This window comes from Fusarium solani, assembly GCF_023522795.1.
Source record: "Fusarium solani strain SB1 chromosome Unknown bctg00000001, whole genome shotgun sequence".
In the NCBI taxonomy this organism is placed as follows: Eukaryota; Fungi; Ascomycota; class Sordariomycetes; order Hypocreales; family Nectriaceae; genus Fusarium; species Fusarium solani.
In genome coordinates this window covers 2,416,619-2,434,198 of record NW_027072156.1, presented here as the reverse complement: position 1 = coordinate 2,434,198, position 17,580 = coordinate 2,416,619, and the positions used below count along the sequence as shown (strand labels likewise).

Here is a 17,580-nt window from a genome sequence, read left to right as displayed (position 1 = left end):
GTAAGGGTACGCGTAGGACTACCCTACAGATTCGGTCAACTCGGCTGTCGTTGGCAACACACCTCGGTCAACGGTTGAAATCCCGGCACGGTCATTGATGTCCTATACACTCCTTGAGAAAAGCACGCCTCAAGGCAGTCTCGGCATGACGAACAAACGGAACCGATCACGTTGACAACACAAACCCCGACCAAGTATTGGAAGGCATCGGGAGAGGCCGGGATAGCGGACCCGGCTCCGGAAGCCCGTCTCAGATTGGGGCGGCTCCTCCAGATGGTCGACCAACCCCCGGACCAGCCAGCTGTTTGGGGGAAGCTTCCCTGCCCAATGACGAAGCCAGTGGCACAGGCACACCTGCTTAGTGGATCTTGCAGAAAGAGACGGATTGTCCGTCAAGCTTCCCAAAACATGGCGGTCTGTGAGATTGCCGATATGTGCGAGCATGGAGGAGCCCAGGAGCTTTTGAGACCCCTGGACAGCCGGAGCTCTGGATGTACATGCTGTATCTGCACCCTTATCGTCTCGACAGGGAAGCATTCCAATGGAACGCCACGCACGAACGGGAAGGACGATAAGTTGAATTGCTTGCCAGTCCTTACCCCCAAAAGCCGGATCTCTGTTCGTGGCGCTCAACGGCTTAGGAGGTGCAAAGTCAATTGGAGGCTGTACCTGGAAGGCTTCAACACCACACCAACGACAAGCACAAGCACCATCAACCTTGAGCCCCCAATATCCGTCTGGGGTATGGATGGAGTGCAGAGGAGCTCCCAGGCCCGCCCCGCAGCCCGCCCGGGATGATATCTCGTGCTACGGGCAGAAGCTTAGCGTGGCGTCAGCCTGGCCTGGAGCTGCTACTGTTCCAACACGCCCCCCTTCAGAGGCAGATCCATCCATGAATGCTTTTTTCGTCGCCCAATGTCGTGGTGCGGACGGGCAACCTCCGAGGTCCCCCTCATGCATCAGCTCCAGCTCCAGTTCCAGACCGTCGGTGAATGATGGGGAACGGCCTCGGTGTCGATTGGAATTCGACGCCTCGAGCAGAATTTAGATCTTACATCAACATTTGAGTGCGTCGAAGTGCGACTGTCTGAGGATGCTGGGAGCGAGTTCGGAGCCAGTTGGGAGCTGCGTCCGCCCTCGTCAGTGGGAGACGTTGGGGTAGCACAGGCATCCACGTGACCTCTCAACGTCGCCGATGCCAATTTTCGGCGGCGAAGGTTGATTTTTGGGGGGCGGGCCAGCAAATCTGGGATTCATTATCAACCTCACCTCCAAACGACGAAAAACCGCTCCTTCACCTCAACCACCGCGAGACCGACCCCGGATTATTCAAGATGGCTGCAATCATCAAGGCTGCTAATGCCAAGATCCGGTCCAACCCGGTATCTGATTACATCTGCTCGACCCGTACGTTCCCAGAATCGCCCTTGTCATGCTTTTCCCAAGAGCTCCGATTCGTCGCCGAGAGCGCAAATATGTGATGTCGCGATCCAACACCTGAACCGACGACTGTTATAGCCCTCGTGGAGTGTTTTGGACACTGGGGAATAATGCGCACAAGCTGTGTCTCTTATCGCTCAAGTCAATTGGCGTGCGGACGAGCTTGAAGAAGCTGCCAGCTACAACTCGGTCATCGACTACGGCAGCTTCGGAGGCGTTGATATGCGACAATGTAGACTGACTCTTGACTATTCCAGACTTCTGGGGTCCCGTCTCCAACTTTGGCATTCCCCTTGCCGCCATCATGGACACACAGAAGAGCCCTGAACTGTAAGACTAACCTCTGCGTAGAGGTCGTAACTGACTCATCTCCTCCAGTATCTCGGGACAAATGACTGGTGCCCTCATCATCTACGCCGGTACCTTCATGCGCTACTCTCTGGCTGTGACACCCCGAAACTACCTCCTCTTTGCCTGCCACTTTGTCAACGCCGGCGCCCAGCTCACCCAAGGATACCGATGGCTCAACTACCACTACTGGGGCGGAAAGGAGAACATGGCAAAGGAGCAGCTGGTGCAGGCGGCAGAGGTGGCCAAGAACAAGGTTGAGAAGGCCGGCGAGAAGGTTCAGAGCGCCGTCAGCAAATAAGAGGAGAACAGACCGAAAACACCCGGTCAGGATCGGTGTGTCGGGGACGGATGCCGTTCACGGTGGGAGCATCCCCGGGCTTGACCTCGGGGTTCGGAGAGTGTCACACGCGGCCACGCAATTCCTTGTACACCTACGAGAACCTTCCCCATGCTCCTCCTAGTCGAGAGGGCACCTAGAGGTTGGGGTACCTGCAGTGATTGTGCCCGGAGAGGTGCTAGAGAAGGAAGTTTTTCGCTTTCCGGGGAACATTAGATGAATCAATTTGGTTAGAACAACAGACCGCGCCCCGGGAGCCACACCTTGAGCTCGAGGAGCGAGTGAGCGTGAAGAATTGTCCCCCGCAAAACGCAGACAAGAAGCCTTCCCCGGGAACGCTCCCGAGATGCTGCTCGACTTGGTTGATGGTGATGTAGAACCGCCAATGAACCGGCAACTCTCCAGCCATGCGTCAGTGGTGTCACTTCGAAGCTCTAGATGGCGCATGCGAAACACTTGACTGCATACCCATGACTTCCACAACTCCCAAGTCCTGCTGAGTGTCTGTATGTATGCACCCCCACAGGCGGCGGCTAAAGGGAGAGCGAGGACAGACGCCCTGGCCACTAGACAGCCCAGGCTACATGAAACCTCATCTCGGGAAAAGAGAAAGAAGATCTGGTAGGAGTGGGTCCGGTTGGGGACCCCGATCTTGCGTGTCAAGCAGCCCCAGGGCCCCTGGGACTCTCTTCTCGTGCCTGGCCTGTGCCCGGGAGGGCCAAGGTGAAGGACGACTAAGCTTGCTCGGTGCCGTTGCCATTATTAAATCTGAGGTCACGGAGCGTGGCACCAACCCCTTGGCCAGGCGCAGTTGGGTAATATTCTGGTCGGATTCTGCCCGTGAACGTGGAGTCGTATGCCGAGAGCCTGCCAATCTTCGTCGAGGATTCTCGGTGGACGTCGCTGTGGACTTGTAACGCCGGGGAGACCCGCCGTTATTGCCAAATCATTACCGGATCCGCGTGTTGCCTTTTCTAGCCGGTCCTGGGAGATGGGGATGGAGGCGCATCTGATGCTCGAGTCCCTTGTCAGACTCCCACATGATGCGCGCCATCTGCAGCACGTCACGGCAGCTCGTCCTCAAGAGGACAAGGGGAGGCAGGAAAACGAGCACCGTCGGGGAGATAAGGAAAATGTCGCGGACATGTTTTTGGTCTGATGAACTGTGCTGACTGGTTCGCCTGTCGTCGGTCGTTGGCTGTGTGCATCTCGCAGCAACGCCGTGTGCTTGGGTGCGAGCAAGATTCATTGTTTCACAAGCATACACATACGCATACGCAGCAACGCAACGCATAGACGTGCCTACATAGACACACACACACACACACCCACCCAAAGAATCGATCGTCGAGGCAAACTCGCTCCCGGTCCCCGGCCATGCAAGGTCGACCGGCATTGGTGAGGGGAAAGGCGTCTGTCAGTGCCGCGAATTGTTTCGGCCGACACCCAATCCAATCCGCGAATGTCATGAATAGTCAAATCCAGAAATGCCTTCCTCTTCGGCTCTTGTTCAGCCCTACCCCAATTGACCTCGATTGGTCTGTGTTGACTCAAACTCGATTTAACCTTGTTCAGCCGTCACCGACTTCCAATTTGGGGGAGCTCGGAGGGGTACACCGAAGGCCGACCTCGGAGCTAGCTCGCTGTTTTGGACGACGGAGATGTCGCCGGCATAAACTTCCCAGTAGGAAAAAGGCAGAGAGAGAGATTTCAGGAAAGATCCCCCAAGAGGAGCAGGAGTAGGAGCTGCCAGTCGCCTTCACTGCGACAGGTCGGGCGAGGGGGAGAAATGCGCACCAATGGAATAGCCGACTTAGTCAAATCGACTAGCTGCGATTCGCAATGTGCCGGCCTTCTCCCACCGAGAGAAGATTTCTTCGGCCCAGGTGAGCGACATCCAAGGGACGGGCAGGGGTGGGTGGGCAGGAGGTCCCTTGGAGCACGCGCAGTGTCACGGATGCCGCCGTCAATCAAGGTCGACGACAGACGGGGGTGGTTGTTGGACGGCCTGGGGCCAAGCAGAGACGAGGTGCCGGTCTTCGACCTCCGTGGGGGTGGAGTATGCCGTGGGAATAAACACTTGACAGAGACGGGAGATTGGCCTCGAGAGCTGGCGGCAAGACGTCCGCAGTAGCCTCGGTTTTCTTCGTCTCCTGATCCAAGGAATAAACCACCGAGGCGGCTAACCCTCGTCCCTGATGGCTATCATCGCCTCGTCGGCTATTGACAGTTGCCCTGTGTTAACTATTCGATACGACAAGGCAGGAAGGCCTTCGCCAATGGACCAAGCGGGCCGGTTATCTGCCACCCCCATGTCACCTCTCCACTGTGCACATGTGTATTTTTGACCAAGAGCTGGAGTGGGTGGTTGATCATCAATAAGGCCAGCGAGGGATATGGCAAGATGCACGCGCCGGCGAGCGGCGAGGCGCGCAAAATGCTTCGAAATGCCCGGAACGGCGACGACGCACCCCGCACTCGTCGAATCCGCCGAGCTGGGGGGCTCGGGGCTGGAGCTCGGAGCTCGAGCGAGCTGGAAGCTGGAGATGCGAGTTTGGGTCGGCGAAAACAGCCAGGGGCCGATGGAGGGTTGGTCCCTTCCCTTGGGTGGTGTGCCCCCCATGTGGTGGCCGTCCCGTCCGTGGGTGCGCCGTAGACGACGACCATGACGGGAGACCCGTGGCGGGGGACCCAGACAAGGCCGTGACACCCATGGGACACACAATCCCGAGATGCTGCAGCACAGAGATGCGATGCGGCGTGCGTCGGGAAACGCTGCTGCGGCTCTGTCGCCGTGTGCGAGAGCCTCGGGGCAGGGATCCAGGGTCATCTCGCCAGATGGTGCTGCATCATCAAGACGAGTCGACACATCCTCGGCATTAAGGAACGCCCAGGGCGATGCAAACGTGGATCCTCTGACTGGACTTCCCTTTGTCCATGGCATGGCAAGCCATGGGCAGAGACCACACACAGCATGCTCGTCGCTACGCCGGCGTCAGGCGGGTGGGACATACAACCTCTAGAGGTAAAGTTGCGGTGCGGGCAACCTCTAGAGGTAAGGCGTGAGTACAGGCAGAACCTCTAGAGGTAAGGTGCGCTCAGGTCGGTGTACGTGGACGAAACGCAGAGAAGCGCAGAGTACCTTTGGACCGGATTGTTGAGGAGCAGAAATTTCTTTTGCCGAGTGAGGGGAGCGAGCGCACACACCACGGCGCAGCGTCGGTCGCGTTGGACTGGGCAGCGGTTGTTGTTGAGATTATATGAAAAGCTTGGGAGATAGATACTGAGATATAGGCCGATAGAGCTGATAGAGACCAAAACCTGAGCCAAAACAAACAAGTCATGGCCAGGACAGCTGCGCACTATCGATGGGTGCTGATTGGCCAATGGCTTTTGGCTGAGCCAGAGAAAGAGCGAGTTGCGTCAACTCACCCGCGCGACCTTTTTTTTTTCTGCTTGGCTCGCTTTTCTCGTCGCAAACAACACCGAGACAGATCATGGCCCCCATCCACAGCCGTCCATAAGCCAATAGCTCATCTTGTCGCACTAGTTAGTTATGCATCCAAATCCACTTGTTCACTTTCCTCATCTCCAACAGCCGGTGCTTGGTCCGCCTGAGTCTGTTCGGCCATCTGATAGGTGCTTTTCCCGTGTCGCTCGTTTCTCCCTCGTCCTCACCACCATCCATGGATCTTGCTATGCCCATCCATCGCCTCCCGTCCCGGCCGGGACTTGTGAATCTGCCACCACATCTCGCACCATACACGCCCCCCCATGCCCCCATTTGTCTTGTCATTTTGCCTGTTCCCGGGCGAGGCGCGGGTCAAGTCCATCATCAACCCATGTCGATGGTACACGGTGCTCACGATGCGTGCTGCGGCGCACCACCACCACGTTTCTCCCAAGCTCGTCCCCCCCAGTTTTCCGGGGTCTAGTCTACCATGCCTCTGTCTGCGCTGCTCCTCTTCCTCCTCCCACAGCCGCCTTGCTGTACAGTTGCTGCTGTTGCCTCTGCCTCTGCTTCTCCCGCCGCTCTATGCATACATAGGACGCAACCCCCCGTTGCTGGCTGCAGCACCTCGACCGGCCCGGTCCAACAGCATCCATGAATATCTCCATGGATCCGTAGATGCCAGATGAACGCCTCCCGGGAGCCCAGAAAGGTAGCCTGCCCAGTGGGAGAAATGACGACTGCTTGCCTGGACAACAGAGACAGGAACAGGGTCTAAGGAATCTGGCTCGGCGAGGTACCTGCAGTGTCCGCCGCGGCTGTATGGCCGAGCCAAGTCCCACCCCCAGCTCCGTTAGCTGGTGATCGTCTGGAGACTTTTTTCTTCTCCTCTCATTTCTGCCGTGATCAAATGGTATTCAAAGTCCGCACCTCTATTGCCGTTTTGGTATGCTGGACGCGAGCCCTCAAACTCCGATCCAGGTCCGTTGAAGACACGGCTGGTAAACCGCCGACTAAATAGGTAGAGGGTGGGATGGTTCCTTGGTGTCAACCGCCGGCTCTATCAAGCTTCGGAGGGGGCAGACGGAGCTGCCACGGACGTTCTCTGAGTGAGCGAGGTACTGACCGCGCCGTCCCCGCCTGCGCGCACCGCACCGTCGTCTGGAGGTACAAGCCATTTTCCTGGGATGAATGCGCCTTCCCACTCCATCATGATGGGCATCTCTCAAGACACGCCCTCCGCGCCTCCGCCTTCCAAATTACACTCCCTACCGTCCTGGGTAGCTCTTTCCCCCGGCGGCCGGGTGTGTCACCGACGAGTCTCATCGAGCTTGCGATGGCGCTTGGGTCGTCCCTACAAAATCCCCTCGCCCGCCTGCCTCTCTCTTCCTCGCATTCTCTCCCCTCTAACCCTCCAACCCTTTCCCCTTTGCTACAGAGTATCACCTTCATCCTCACGCCGCCTCTCTGTGCTACTGGGTGATATCGCGGTCAATTCGTGAGCTGGAAGAGCTGTCGTGGTATCTTCATACCGACAAGCGTGCTCGTTACCCCACCACCAAAGAAAAGACCCCGCCATCCACGAGCTCTCGACTGCGAAGCTCCCCTCTCCGCCAGAGCTTGTCGCCTGCCTCCATCACCAGCAGCTCCGTTCGCTTTCAGTTGTCTCTGACACCAATCGCCCAACATGACTGCCGAAGCCCCCCAGCAGCCCCTCACCTTCACCGACGTCTTCGAGGATGAGGAGGTCGAGGAGATCAAGGAGGCCAACACGGTCCACCACATCCGTGCCAACTCCAGCATCATGCACGTGAAGAAGATTCTCGGTGAGTACCTGGCGCGCGCTCCAGGGCCGTCAATGGCTTCGCAGACGGGCCCAATGGCTCCTTTTGCGCTTACTCAAAGAACCCTCGCTGACTCGGCTCTCTTCGCTTTTCTACAGTCGCCAACCGTGGTGAAATTCGTAAGTCACAGCTGACCCATCCCTTGACCGGACCCGCAGTCGGCTAACATGTGAACAGCCATTCGTGTATGCTGCCCTTCCATTCCTTCCAGCCGACCGACCAATTTTAGACACTGCCAAGCTAACGCGAATACCCCATGATAGATTTTCAGAACTGTGAGTCCTGGCCCTCGGCATTGGTCGACCTGTTTTGTCTGGGATACAGCGACTAACCCTCACTAGGCTCACGAGCTGTCTCTGCACACTGTTGCAGTCTTCAGGTACCCCTCACTTGAATCCACGGTCCGCCGGTGCGAGTGTTCATAAACTAACTCTCACAGTTATGAGGATCGGTTGAGCATGCACCGACAGAGTACGAGACTATCCTGTGCCGTGTTTCAATGATGGCTTTGCTGACCACGTTCCACAGAGGCCGATGAAGCCTACGTCATTGGCAAGCGAGGACAGTACACCCCTGTCGCCGCGTACCTGGCTGGTGATGAGATTATCAAAATTGCCGTTGAGCACGGCGTGCAGATGATCCACCCTGGTTCGACTAACCCTTCGGTATCCGGGATTCCCCACGCTAACTTGGTCCCCAGGATACGGTTTCCTCTCCGAGAACGCCGAGTTTGCCCGCAACGTCGAGAAGGCTGGCCTCATTGTAAGTCTAAATCTACCCCACCACTCCCGTCATGTCCGTGCACTAACCCCGGACCTAGTTCGTCGGCCCCTCTCCCGACGTGATCGATGCTCTTGGTGACAAGGTCTCTGCCCGAAAGCTCGCCAACGCTGCCAACGTCCCCGTCGTCCCTGGTACCAATGGTGCTGTCGAGCGGTACGAGGAGGTCAAGGACTTCACTGACAAGTATGGCTTCCCTATCATCATCAAGGCTGCCTTCGGTGGTGGTGGCCGAGGTATGCGAGTCGTCCGTGAGCAGGAGAGCCTGAAGGAGTCCTTCGAGCGTGCCACCTCTGAGGCCAAGACTGCTTTCGGTAACGGTACCGTCTTTGTCGAGCGATTCCTTGACAAGCCCAAGCACATCGAGGTCCAGCTTCTCGGTGACAACCACGGCAACATTGTCCACCTGTACGAGCGTGACTGCTCCGTCCAGCGACGACACCAGAAGGTCGTTGAGATTGCCCCTGCCAAGGACCTTCCCGCCGATGTCCGTGACAACATTCTCAACGATGCTGTCCGTCTGGCCAAGACTGCCGGCTACCGCAATGCAGGCACTGCGGAGTTCCTGGTTGACCAGCAGAACCGCTACTACTTCATCGAGATCAACCCTCGTATCCAGGTCGAGCACACCATCACTGAGGAGATCACTGGCATCGACATTGTCGCTGCTCAGATCCAGATCGCCGCTGGTGCTACTCTGGGCCAGCTCGGTCTTACCCAGGACCGCATTTCCACCCGTGGTTTCGCTATCCAGTGCCGAATCACCACCGAGGATCCCGCCCAGGGCTTCCAGCCTGACACTGGCAAGATCGAGGTCTACCGTTCTTCTGGTGGTAACGGTGTCCGTCTGGACACTGGTAACGGTTATGCCGGTGCTGTCATCACTCGTAAGTGTACACATACATCGATTCATTGAGACCTTACTAACTCCAAATTAGCCCACTACGATAGCATGCTTACCAAGCTGTCCACACATGCCAGCACATACGAGATTGCCCGCAGAAAGTCTCTGCGTGCCCTGATTGAGTTCCGTATCCGAGGTGTCAAGACCAACATCCCCTTCCTGGCTTCCCTTCTCACCCACCCCACTTTCATCGATGGAAACTGCTGGACCACCTTCATCGACGACACTCCTCAGCTCTTCGACCTCATTGGCAGCCAGAACCGTGCCCAGAAGCTGCTGGCTTACCTTGGCGACGTTGCCGTCAACGGCAGCAGCATCAAGGGCCAGATCGGCGAGCCCAAGTTCAAGGGTGAGATCGCCGTCCCTGAGCTCATCAACTCTGCTGGCCAGAAGATCGACACCAGCCTGCCCTACCAGAAGGGATGGCGAAACATCATCCTTGAGCAGGGCCCCAAGGCCTTCGCCAAGGCTGTCCGTGACTACAAGGGTACTCTTCTCATGGATACCACCTGGCGTGACGCCCACCAGTCTCTCCTGGCTACCCGTGTCCGTACCGTTGATCTCCTGAACATCGCCAAGGAGACCAGCCACGCCCTCTCCAACCTCTACTCTCTTGAGTGCTGGGGTGGTGCTACCTTCGATGTCGCCATGCGATTCCTCTACGAGGACCCCTGGGACCGACTCCGCAAGATGCGAAAGCTCGTCCCCAACATTCCCTTCCAGATGCTTCTCCGTGGTGCCAACGGTGTTGCCTACGCTTCGCTGCCTGACAACGCCATTGACCACTTCGTTGACCAGGCCAAGAAGAACGGTGTTGATATCTTCCGTGTCTTTGATGCTCTCAACGACATCAACCAGCTTGAGGTTGGTATCAAGGCTGTTCACAAGGCTGGTGGTGTTGTGGAGGGTACCGTGTGCTTCTCTGGAGACAGTGAGTCTTCTCCCCCCTATTCTGTGTAACCTCTGCTAACCATACATGTAGTGTTGAACCCCAACAAGAAGTACAACCTCGAGTACTACCTCGACCTTGTTGAGAAGCTCGTCAAGCTCGATATCCACGTCCTGGGTATCAAGGATATGGCTGGTGTTCTCAAGCCCCACGCCGCTACCCTCCTGATCGGCTCTATCCGCAAGAAGTACCCCGATCTTCCCATCCACGTCCACACCCACGACTCTGCCGGTACTGGTGTGGCCTCCATGGTTGCTTGCGCCAAGGCTGGTGCTGATGCTGTCGATGCTGCCACTGACAGCCTGTCTGGCATGACCTCTCAGCCCAGCATCAACGCCATCATTGCCTCGCTTGAGGGTACTGACCTTGACCCTGGTCTGGATGCCAAGCTCGTCCGAGCTCTCGACGTCTACTGGTCCCAGCTCCGCCTGCTCTACTCTCCCTTCGAGGCCCATCTCGCCGGCCCCGATCCCGAGGTTTACGAGCACGAGATTCCTGGTGGTCAGCTGACCAACATGATGTTCCAGGCTTCTCAGCTTGGTCTTGGATCTCAGTGGCTTGAGACCAAGAAGGCCTATGAGCACGCCAACGATCTCCTTGGCGACATCGTCAAGGTCACCCCCACCTCCAAGGTCGTCGGTGATCTTGCCCAGTTCATGGTCTCCAACGGCCTCTCCCCCGAGGACGTCAAGGCTCGTGCCTCTGAGCTCGACTTCCCCGGCTCCGTTCTGGAGTTCCTTGAGGGCATGATGGGTCAGCCCTACGGTGGCTTCCCTGAGCCTCTGCGATCTGATGCCCTCCGTGGCCGACGCAAGCTCGACAAGCGACCTGGTCTCTACCTCGACCCTGTCGACTTCACCAAGACCAAGCGCGATCTCGCCAAGAAGTACGGTGCCCCCATCACCGAGTGCGACATTGCCTCGTACGTCATGTACCCCAAGGTCTTTGAGGACTACAAGAAGTTCGTCCAGCAGTACGGCGATCTCTCCGTCCTGCCCACTCGATACTTCCTTTCTCGCCCTGAGATTGGTGAGGAGTTCAACGTTGAGCTCGAGAAGGGCAAGGTTCTTATCCTCAAGCTCCTTGCTGTCGGCCCCCTGTCCGAGAACACCGGCCAGCGTGAGGTCTTCTTCGAGATGAACGGTGAGGTCCGACAGGTCACCGTCGTCGACAAGAAGGCCGCTGTTGAGAACATCAGCCGACCCAAGGCTGATGCTGGCGACAGCAGCCAGGTCGGCGCTCCCATGTCTGGTGTGCTGGTCGAGCTCCGAGTCCACGAGGGCTCCGAGGTCAAGAAGGGTGACCCTCTTGCTGTCCTCTCTGCCATGAAGATGGTGAGTAATTCTGTCATGTGTATTTGTGAACAGTTGCTAACTTTGACTCCAGGAAATGGTCATCTCTGCTCCCCACAGCGGAAAGGTTGCCAGCCTCCAGGTCCGGGAGGGTGACTCGGTCGACGGCTCCGACCTTGTCTGCCGTATTGAGAAGGCTTAATTACACCCAAAAGGAGATTGGAATGTTGCTTTGCAGTAAAAGGGTTGGGAAGAATTGCTTTATGGGTATGGATAACTGAGCAGAGTACCTCACAGAGAAGCTGATGGGAGAAAGCTCTGGGTTCGGCGCGAGGAGACGTCCTATGAATGAATAGCCTTTTGAACAGGACTTTGAATACAATTATGAATAGCTTCAATCGTTAGGATACCTTTTGAAATCAGAAGTTGCTTTCTGAAGAGTATCAAGTAGGCACCTTGAAGATGGGTGGTGACATGTCTTGAGCCTGACCGTGAGAAGTAACTTAGGTTGCTTCTACTAACTGACTCCTAAGATTGCTATTACATGGAATACTAATGAAATATTCACAAGGGTTTACTAAAGATTAGCACTCAGCTACCATAAATTAGGTGGTCAAGTTGGGGTGCCGAGTACCCGCCCCTCACCAAAACTGAGATTATCTCGACTTGAGCCCCTGGATGTGGGCCGGCTCAAGTCACCCATGTAGGCAGCGATGGATTCAAGGCGATACATGTGTAACAAATGTCTTTTCTTTTCTAAGCGTTCCTCTCCCCTTTCTCCCTTTGGAGTTCGTACAGAACTAATCCAGAGAGATCTTGTGAGAGGAGGTAAAGAAGATAGTTGATGGGGTAAAAATCTACTTGTAAACAAATATCCATCCCAAGACGCCAATCCATAATCCAACTCCATAGAACAGCCCAAACTCCCAGCATATCCACATGGCGTACATGTCAATGCGTGAAACTCCAAAAACCCAGCCATAAGTTTTGCGTCTCATATCCAAAGCCTCGTCAAGTCCTGTCAACTGGTTACTTAAAACTGGTATGGCTTAGCACCCGGGTACGCCTCATATGTAGGTGAGCGCTGTGGCCGTGCAAAGCCCGAGTTGAAGTCAAAGCCGGAGTTGTTGTTGATCGGGGACTGGGGCTCCTGGGGGTACTGTCGCTGGGGGACAGGGTGGGAGCCGTAATGCGCCTCGGGGGCTGGAGTGTGAGATTGCTGGCCGTAACCGTAGTCATGCTGAGGGGCGGGAGATTGACGAGCAGGCTGGGCGTAGGCGTAGTCGTTTTGGGGAGCGGGAGATTGGCGATATCCGTTAAAGTCATCCTGAGGAGCTTGTCTCACGCCGTAGCCCTGGGGAGCTGGCGAAGGGCCACCTCGATATCCGCCATAGTTTGCATGATCATTCTGGACTGAAGATTGACCATAGTCTTGCATCTGACCATAACCTTGCGTTTGACCATATCCTTGATTCTGACCATATCGGTCATTACCAGTGGGGGCTTCAAATGCCTGGTCTGAGTAACCATTTCCACCAATCGAGTTGTAGTTGTATGCCTGGTGATCAATGGGCGAGTAGGCATCCTGGGCCTGGTTATGGGCCAAGTAACCACTTGAGTTGTTGGTCGGTTGGCTGTATGGGTTCAACTGGTTCGAGCCATTGTTCATGACGCCCACCTGCTGGCCTGTAGCTGGCTTCTTGGCAAGTGAGTCCAGCTCGACAGCTTCTTCATGAACCATGACCTTCTTGTTGCTGGCCTCGTCCCAGCTCGGCATTTCGGGGAGGGCATCGTCGTTTCGCGGCTTGGACATTTCGAACTCGGCGTACTGGGGCGGCTCAGAGTGGGAGGACTTGGGTGCAGGCGCAAACTGGGGCATAGTCGAATTCATAGTCGAGGGGTTCATAGGAGGCTCTGATCGGTATCCGTGGTGCTGGTTCTGGGGGGCGTAAGGGTCGTCGAGGTGCTTGATTTTGCGTCCGCCGGGAGGATCGCAAGCGCCGCAGCAGTTGCCGCAGCACTGGAGGCATTGGAAGCAGCTACAGCAGCACGAGAGGCCACAGCAACAGCAGCGGATGATGCACCAGAGGATGCTAAATATGATGAGACCACCAATGATAATGACGCCAATAACCGGCCACCTAGACGTTGTTAGTGGGGGAATAACACGACTTATATGATGGACAGCACACACTTGCACCAGGGCACGTTCATGCAGTTGTCCCAGCTCGAGAAGGCGGTCGCAAAATCATCGACTTTTTCCGCGGCGTCGGCAACTGCGGCGTTGCCAACCTCCTGTCGCCGCACGAGGCCCGCGGCAAGGCTTCGAATGACCTTGTCCTTGACGATCTCCCAGTCGCTTCCCCGGAGACTCCGGATCATGGCCTCATCGATAGAGGGCATTGTGGCGGTTTTGAAGCTGAAATCGAGTAAATGATGCTGTGAGTATCGAATAACGAATGTTTCGGCAAGTTCGTTGAGATAGGTGTCGTAGAAATTGAGGTAGGTTCGAGGGGTATTCCAAGAGAGTGGTGTTGCTCCGTCGCATGAGCTGAGTGAGTAGGTGGTTCACAACGCGCGTCTGTCGGTTGACTGAGAAACGATTGAATCTATTAATGGAACTCTGGAAGCAGAATACGAATGCTTCGGATTTTCAGCGTGGATGTGTCGGGCGGGCTGTCGTGGAATGAAGGAACGCAGCGGACGGGTGTCAGTCGAGTCAGTCGCGGGAGTGATTCAAACAAAAGGTAAAGCGACGCTCGCGCCGATAAAGAAAAAGAGAGTATAAACGAAAAAGAAGAAAGAGTGAGAGCAAAATCTAGAAAAGGATCGAGAAGATGCCGTAGAGGCGGTGGCCGTGTCAGCACAAAGCGTTTAAAAGAGGGAGGCTTGAGTTCAAGAATAGAAGTAAGAAGGAGGGAGGGAGGAAGCAACACGCAGCCCAGAAGCCAGTCAGAGTCAAAGACGGGCGGGAAGGAAGGAACCAAAGGGAACCGACGGGGAGGTTTTGGCGGGCTTCTTCAAGGAGGCGCTGGAACGGAGGGCCACTAGTGGTCTGCGGCGTGGTAATTTACCCCTTGGAGGCGCCAAGGACCCCTGTCGAGCAGATGCTGAAACCGTGAAACCTTGGGGGCCATGCAAGTTTCCTGTGGGCTCGCGCTTGTCAGTAGACGATCCAGTCGAGTCGTTTACGGACCTAACAATACGCGGCTGGACAAAGAAAGGCCGAATTTCAACAGAGGTAGGTATACAGAGTACGCGGGATGAAGACCTGAGCAGAGATCTCCGTACAGAAACACATTGTCATGGATATCGTCGTTTGATCGTCAACCATGGTCTAGCCCTTGTAAGTACGAGGTCGGGGCGATCACCAGTTCGTGAGACATTCTCAAGGGCGGCTGTGAACGAAACCTGCAAATCCTCATTATGAGACAGACAGACGCAAGAATCGGCAATGCCGTCATGTCGTCGAAGCAGGTTTCGGGTCAAGATCATGGCTGTCTGCGCATTGCTGCCGTGGTTTTGTATTGTAGACACCAGCATGAGAACGATAGAGCTGGTGTACCTCCTTTCACCGGATTGTCAATGAAGCAAACCTCTGGCTGCGCCGTTCTCGGCACTGAGTGATATAAAATCAAGCTAATTCCTGTCAAACCATATGCTGCCACTCTCACGTCAAACAACCCCCGTCCTGGTGCGGCACGAGGTCCGCATGGCATGGGCAAGGTTCGTTCTCTTGCGGGATGGTTTCATCTACATGAGCATCGAAAGGAAGGCCAAACCCAAAAGCCAGGACCAAAGTGTCAAAAAATTGAGGGTTGTTTATCATCAATCACTAGAAATTCGCATATTCATCATTATTCTCCTACATAGCTCAGGTTGTCCATCTTCCCAAACGCGGGCAATCCAGGGGCTCCCGAAATGACAGGGTCACTTCGATAACCGGGCGATCCTGTCGCAGACCTGACTAGAGAAGCTGAAACACATGACAGGAGAAGCTATCATTGAACATCATTTCCCTCGACTCGGCAGGTCTTCTATAGTCATAGGATAAACTGCTCATTCATTGGTCTATGCCGCCTTTTAACTCTGTGCCGCGTTTCTCACCGCCAGCAACTTTGACTTGACTCGGCCCCGAGGAGGATTGACTTTGGTGGTGTTTTGATTGCGATATGCAAGAGGGATTGACATTGATAAATTGTTCTAGCTACAAGATCATCGTTAATTGCTACACCAAAACAACCAATCAACCCTTTTCAGTACACGCTCCGTTAATGACGTTTCATGCAGACTCAACGGCTGTGGCTGTGGATGAGAGGTCGTGTCTCGTCGAGAGAACCACTGACAGCGGAGTGGCGCCCGCTTGCCCACGCACCTCCAGAGCACATGAATGGCTGGCTACTTGTTGGACACTATCTTGGACCGACAGCTCGTACGAACCTGGAGCTGGGACCGGATCCCCGCCTTGCATTGCACAGCTGATGACTCCCGTCGATCATGGCAGCTCACACAAACAGCAGCTTGAGGTATGAAGCGCAGGTCTCTCTCACACCTCGATAGATACTCCTAAATCCGTATGATGAAACCTGGGTATGACGTCAAATGATTTCTCAGTGTGTACAAAGCTATATTGAGCGTATGAAGAGCAGATATTTCTGAGCAAGTGACACAAGATGATGCCCTTGCCATCACCATATTACACGAATACCTCCATCGCCTCTATCGTCAAGCCTGACAGTAAAGCACCCAGTCCAATTCAATTCCAGAAACGCCTCATCAGTGATATCCTTTTTCCCCAAACGGCCGTTCCAGCATCGTCAGCCCCTGACAGTTCCCTTACTTGCCCGGGGGAGGGCCAGCAGGCGGCGTGTAACCTGGGTCGTCACGCTGATATGTGCCCTGAGGAGGCTGAACACCAGAGTACTGCCCTTGACCATAGTATCCGTCGTTGGGGTTAAAGGTGGTGCCCGTGTACTGGGGCTGCTGGTGCTGGGCGTAGGCGGGTGGAGGCGGGGGCGGGCCGTATCCATACTGCTGCTGCTGGTTGTAGTCGCCCTGGTAGCCGCCCTGGTTGTAGTCGTGCATCTGGTGGTTGTTCTGGTTGTTGCCCCAAGGCTTGTTGTTGGGAGCCATCCAGCCAGTGCCGTAGATGGGCGTGGCGCCACGGCGGCGGCGACGACGAGAGGAGAATCTAAGGGGACCATGGTCAGCATCTTGCGGTGAATGGAATGAAGAATGTGGTGATGGCTTACAGGCATGTCAGGATGAGGAAGAAGAGGAAGATGCAGACGCCGGCCAGGACCCAGCGTCCCCAGTAGGACCAGTTGCTACGCCTACATTCGCGGCGGAAGCTATCGTAGACGTAGCCGTAAGGGCAGCCCCAGGCGCGCTCAAAGATTTCCTCGACGGGCGCCATGATAGAGTGTTGATTAGGTAGATGCGAGATGAGAACTCGCGATGTTGGTGATGATGTTTTTTTGGTTGAACGCCTGCGGACGAGGTTGGTCGAGAGACAAGGCTGTAAAGGTATGTAGTGGTGTCGCAAACACGGGCGCGCAAAAGCCCAATCCGACCACGGTTAGCGAGTGTGATCGGGGGGCGGCGTCGAATCGGTGGTTAATGACGTGGACTACTGGTAATAGTAAGACCAACAGGTGGTGACGTCGAACGACGAACAATAGATGGAGGGGGGGTTTTGATTTTGTAGGTGAGAAAATAGGTATTGGAGATGAAGTGAATCACCTGGTGCGAGGGGAAAGAGAAAGAGGCAGCCAATGCAATCATGCGGGAGCACACGTATTTTCTACTGCGTCGTCAACCAAGAGAGCCAAGCTCCCAAGCCCAAAGCCAAGAGAAATCCCGGCACGCCCAAACCGTCATCCCACTCACTCAATCACGACCAGTTTACGCTGGGCATCACAAGGACCTTTTTCTCGGCACGCCCACTTTTTCGGCTCATTTGTAATTTGTCTCGTGGCTGTGCCCAGAAGAGGTGTCTTGAGCTGTTTCGGAGCTTGGCGACAAGAGGTGGGAGCATCTTTTGGTTGCTGTAACGATTTTGCCTTTATTGACGAAGCGACTATGCCGCTCTTCCCGTCAATGCTGACCGTTTGAATGAGATGCCATCTTATTGAATTGACCAGCATTCCCCAATATGCACCAAGGGTATCATCTACACTGTTGTCAGCGACTTCAATATAATTCCTTCCTACTCCGTAGACCAGGTACCTAC

The 17,580-nt window shown here is 55.4% G+C and overlaps 5 protein-coding genes across 5 annotated transcripts; 2 read left to right on the top strand and 3 right to left on the bottom strand.

Moving 5' to 3' along the window:
- Positions 1–1,334: 1,334 nt before the first annotated feature.
- Positions 1,335–2,089, top strand: MRS44_002873 (uncharacterized protein; the record flags this gene model as incomplete). The annotated part of the gene is made up of 3 exons (XM_046268231.2): positions 1,335–1,407; positions 1,698–1,770; positions 1,819–2,089. 3 exons carry the CDS (start codon positions 1,335–1,337, stop codon positions 2,087–2,089), a joined length of 417 nt encoding a protein of 138 aa, XP_046136983.1.
- A 2,221-nt stretch (positions 2,090–4,310) lies between these two features.
- MRS44_002872 (uncharacterized protein) lies at positions 4,311–5,072 on the bottom strand (the record flags this gene model as incomplete). Its single annotated transcript, XM_065622981.1, has 1 exon — positions 4,311–5,072. One exon carries the CDS (start codon positions 5,070–5,072, stop codon positions 4,311–4,313), a length of 762 nt encoding a protein of 253 aa, XP_065479053.1.
- Positions 5,073–7,266: 2,194 nt separating this feature from the next.
- MRS44_002871 (uncharacterized protein) lies at positions 7,267–11,550 on the top strand (the record flags this gene model as incomplete). The annotated part of the gene is made up of 9 exons (XM_046275237.2): positions 7,267–7,542; positions 7,601–7,698; positions 7,863–7,894; positions 7,952–8,071; positions 8,124–8,185; positions 8,244–9,090; positions 9,142–10,038; positions 10,090–11,390; positions 11,443–11,550. 9 exons carry the CDS (start codon positions 7,267–7,269, stop codon positions 11,548–11,550), a joined length of 3,741 nt encoding a protein of 1,246 aa, XP_046136981.2.
- Positions 11,551–12,381: 831 nt separating this feature from the next.
- MRS44_002870 (uncharacterized protein) lies at positions 12,382–13,751 on the bottom strand (the record flags this gene model as incomplete). Its single annotated transcript, XM_065622980.1, has 3 exons — positions 12,382–13,387; positions 13,433–13,489; positions 13,543–13,751. The coding sequence occupies 3 exons, from the start codon at positions 13,749–13,751 to the stop codon at positions 12,382–12,384; spliced, it is 1,272 nt and encodes a 423-aa protein (XP_065479052.1).
- Positions 13,752–16,184: 2,433 nt separating this feature from the next.
- MRS44_002869 (uncharacterized protein) lies at positions 16,185–16,764 on the bottom strand (the record flags this gene model as incomplete). Its single annotated transcript, XM_046268230.2, has 2 exons — positions 16,185–16,539; positions 16,601–16,764. 2 exons carry the CDS (start codon positions 16,762–16,764, stop codon positions 16,185–16,187), a joined length of 519 nt encoding a protein of 172 aa, XP_046136979.1.
- Between the last annotated feature and the right edge of the window lie 816 nt (positions 16,765–17,580).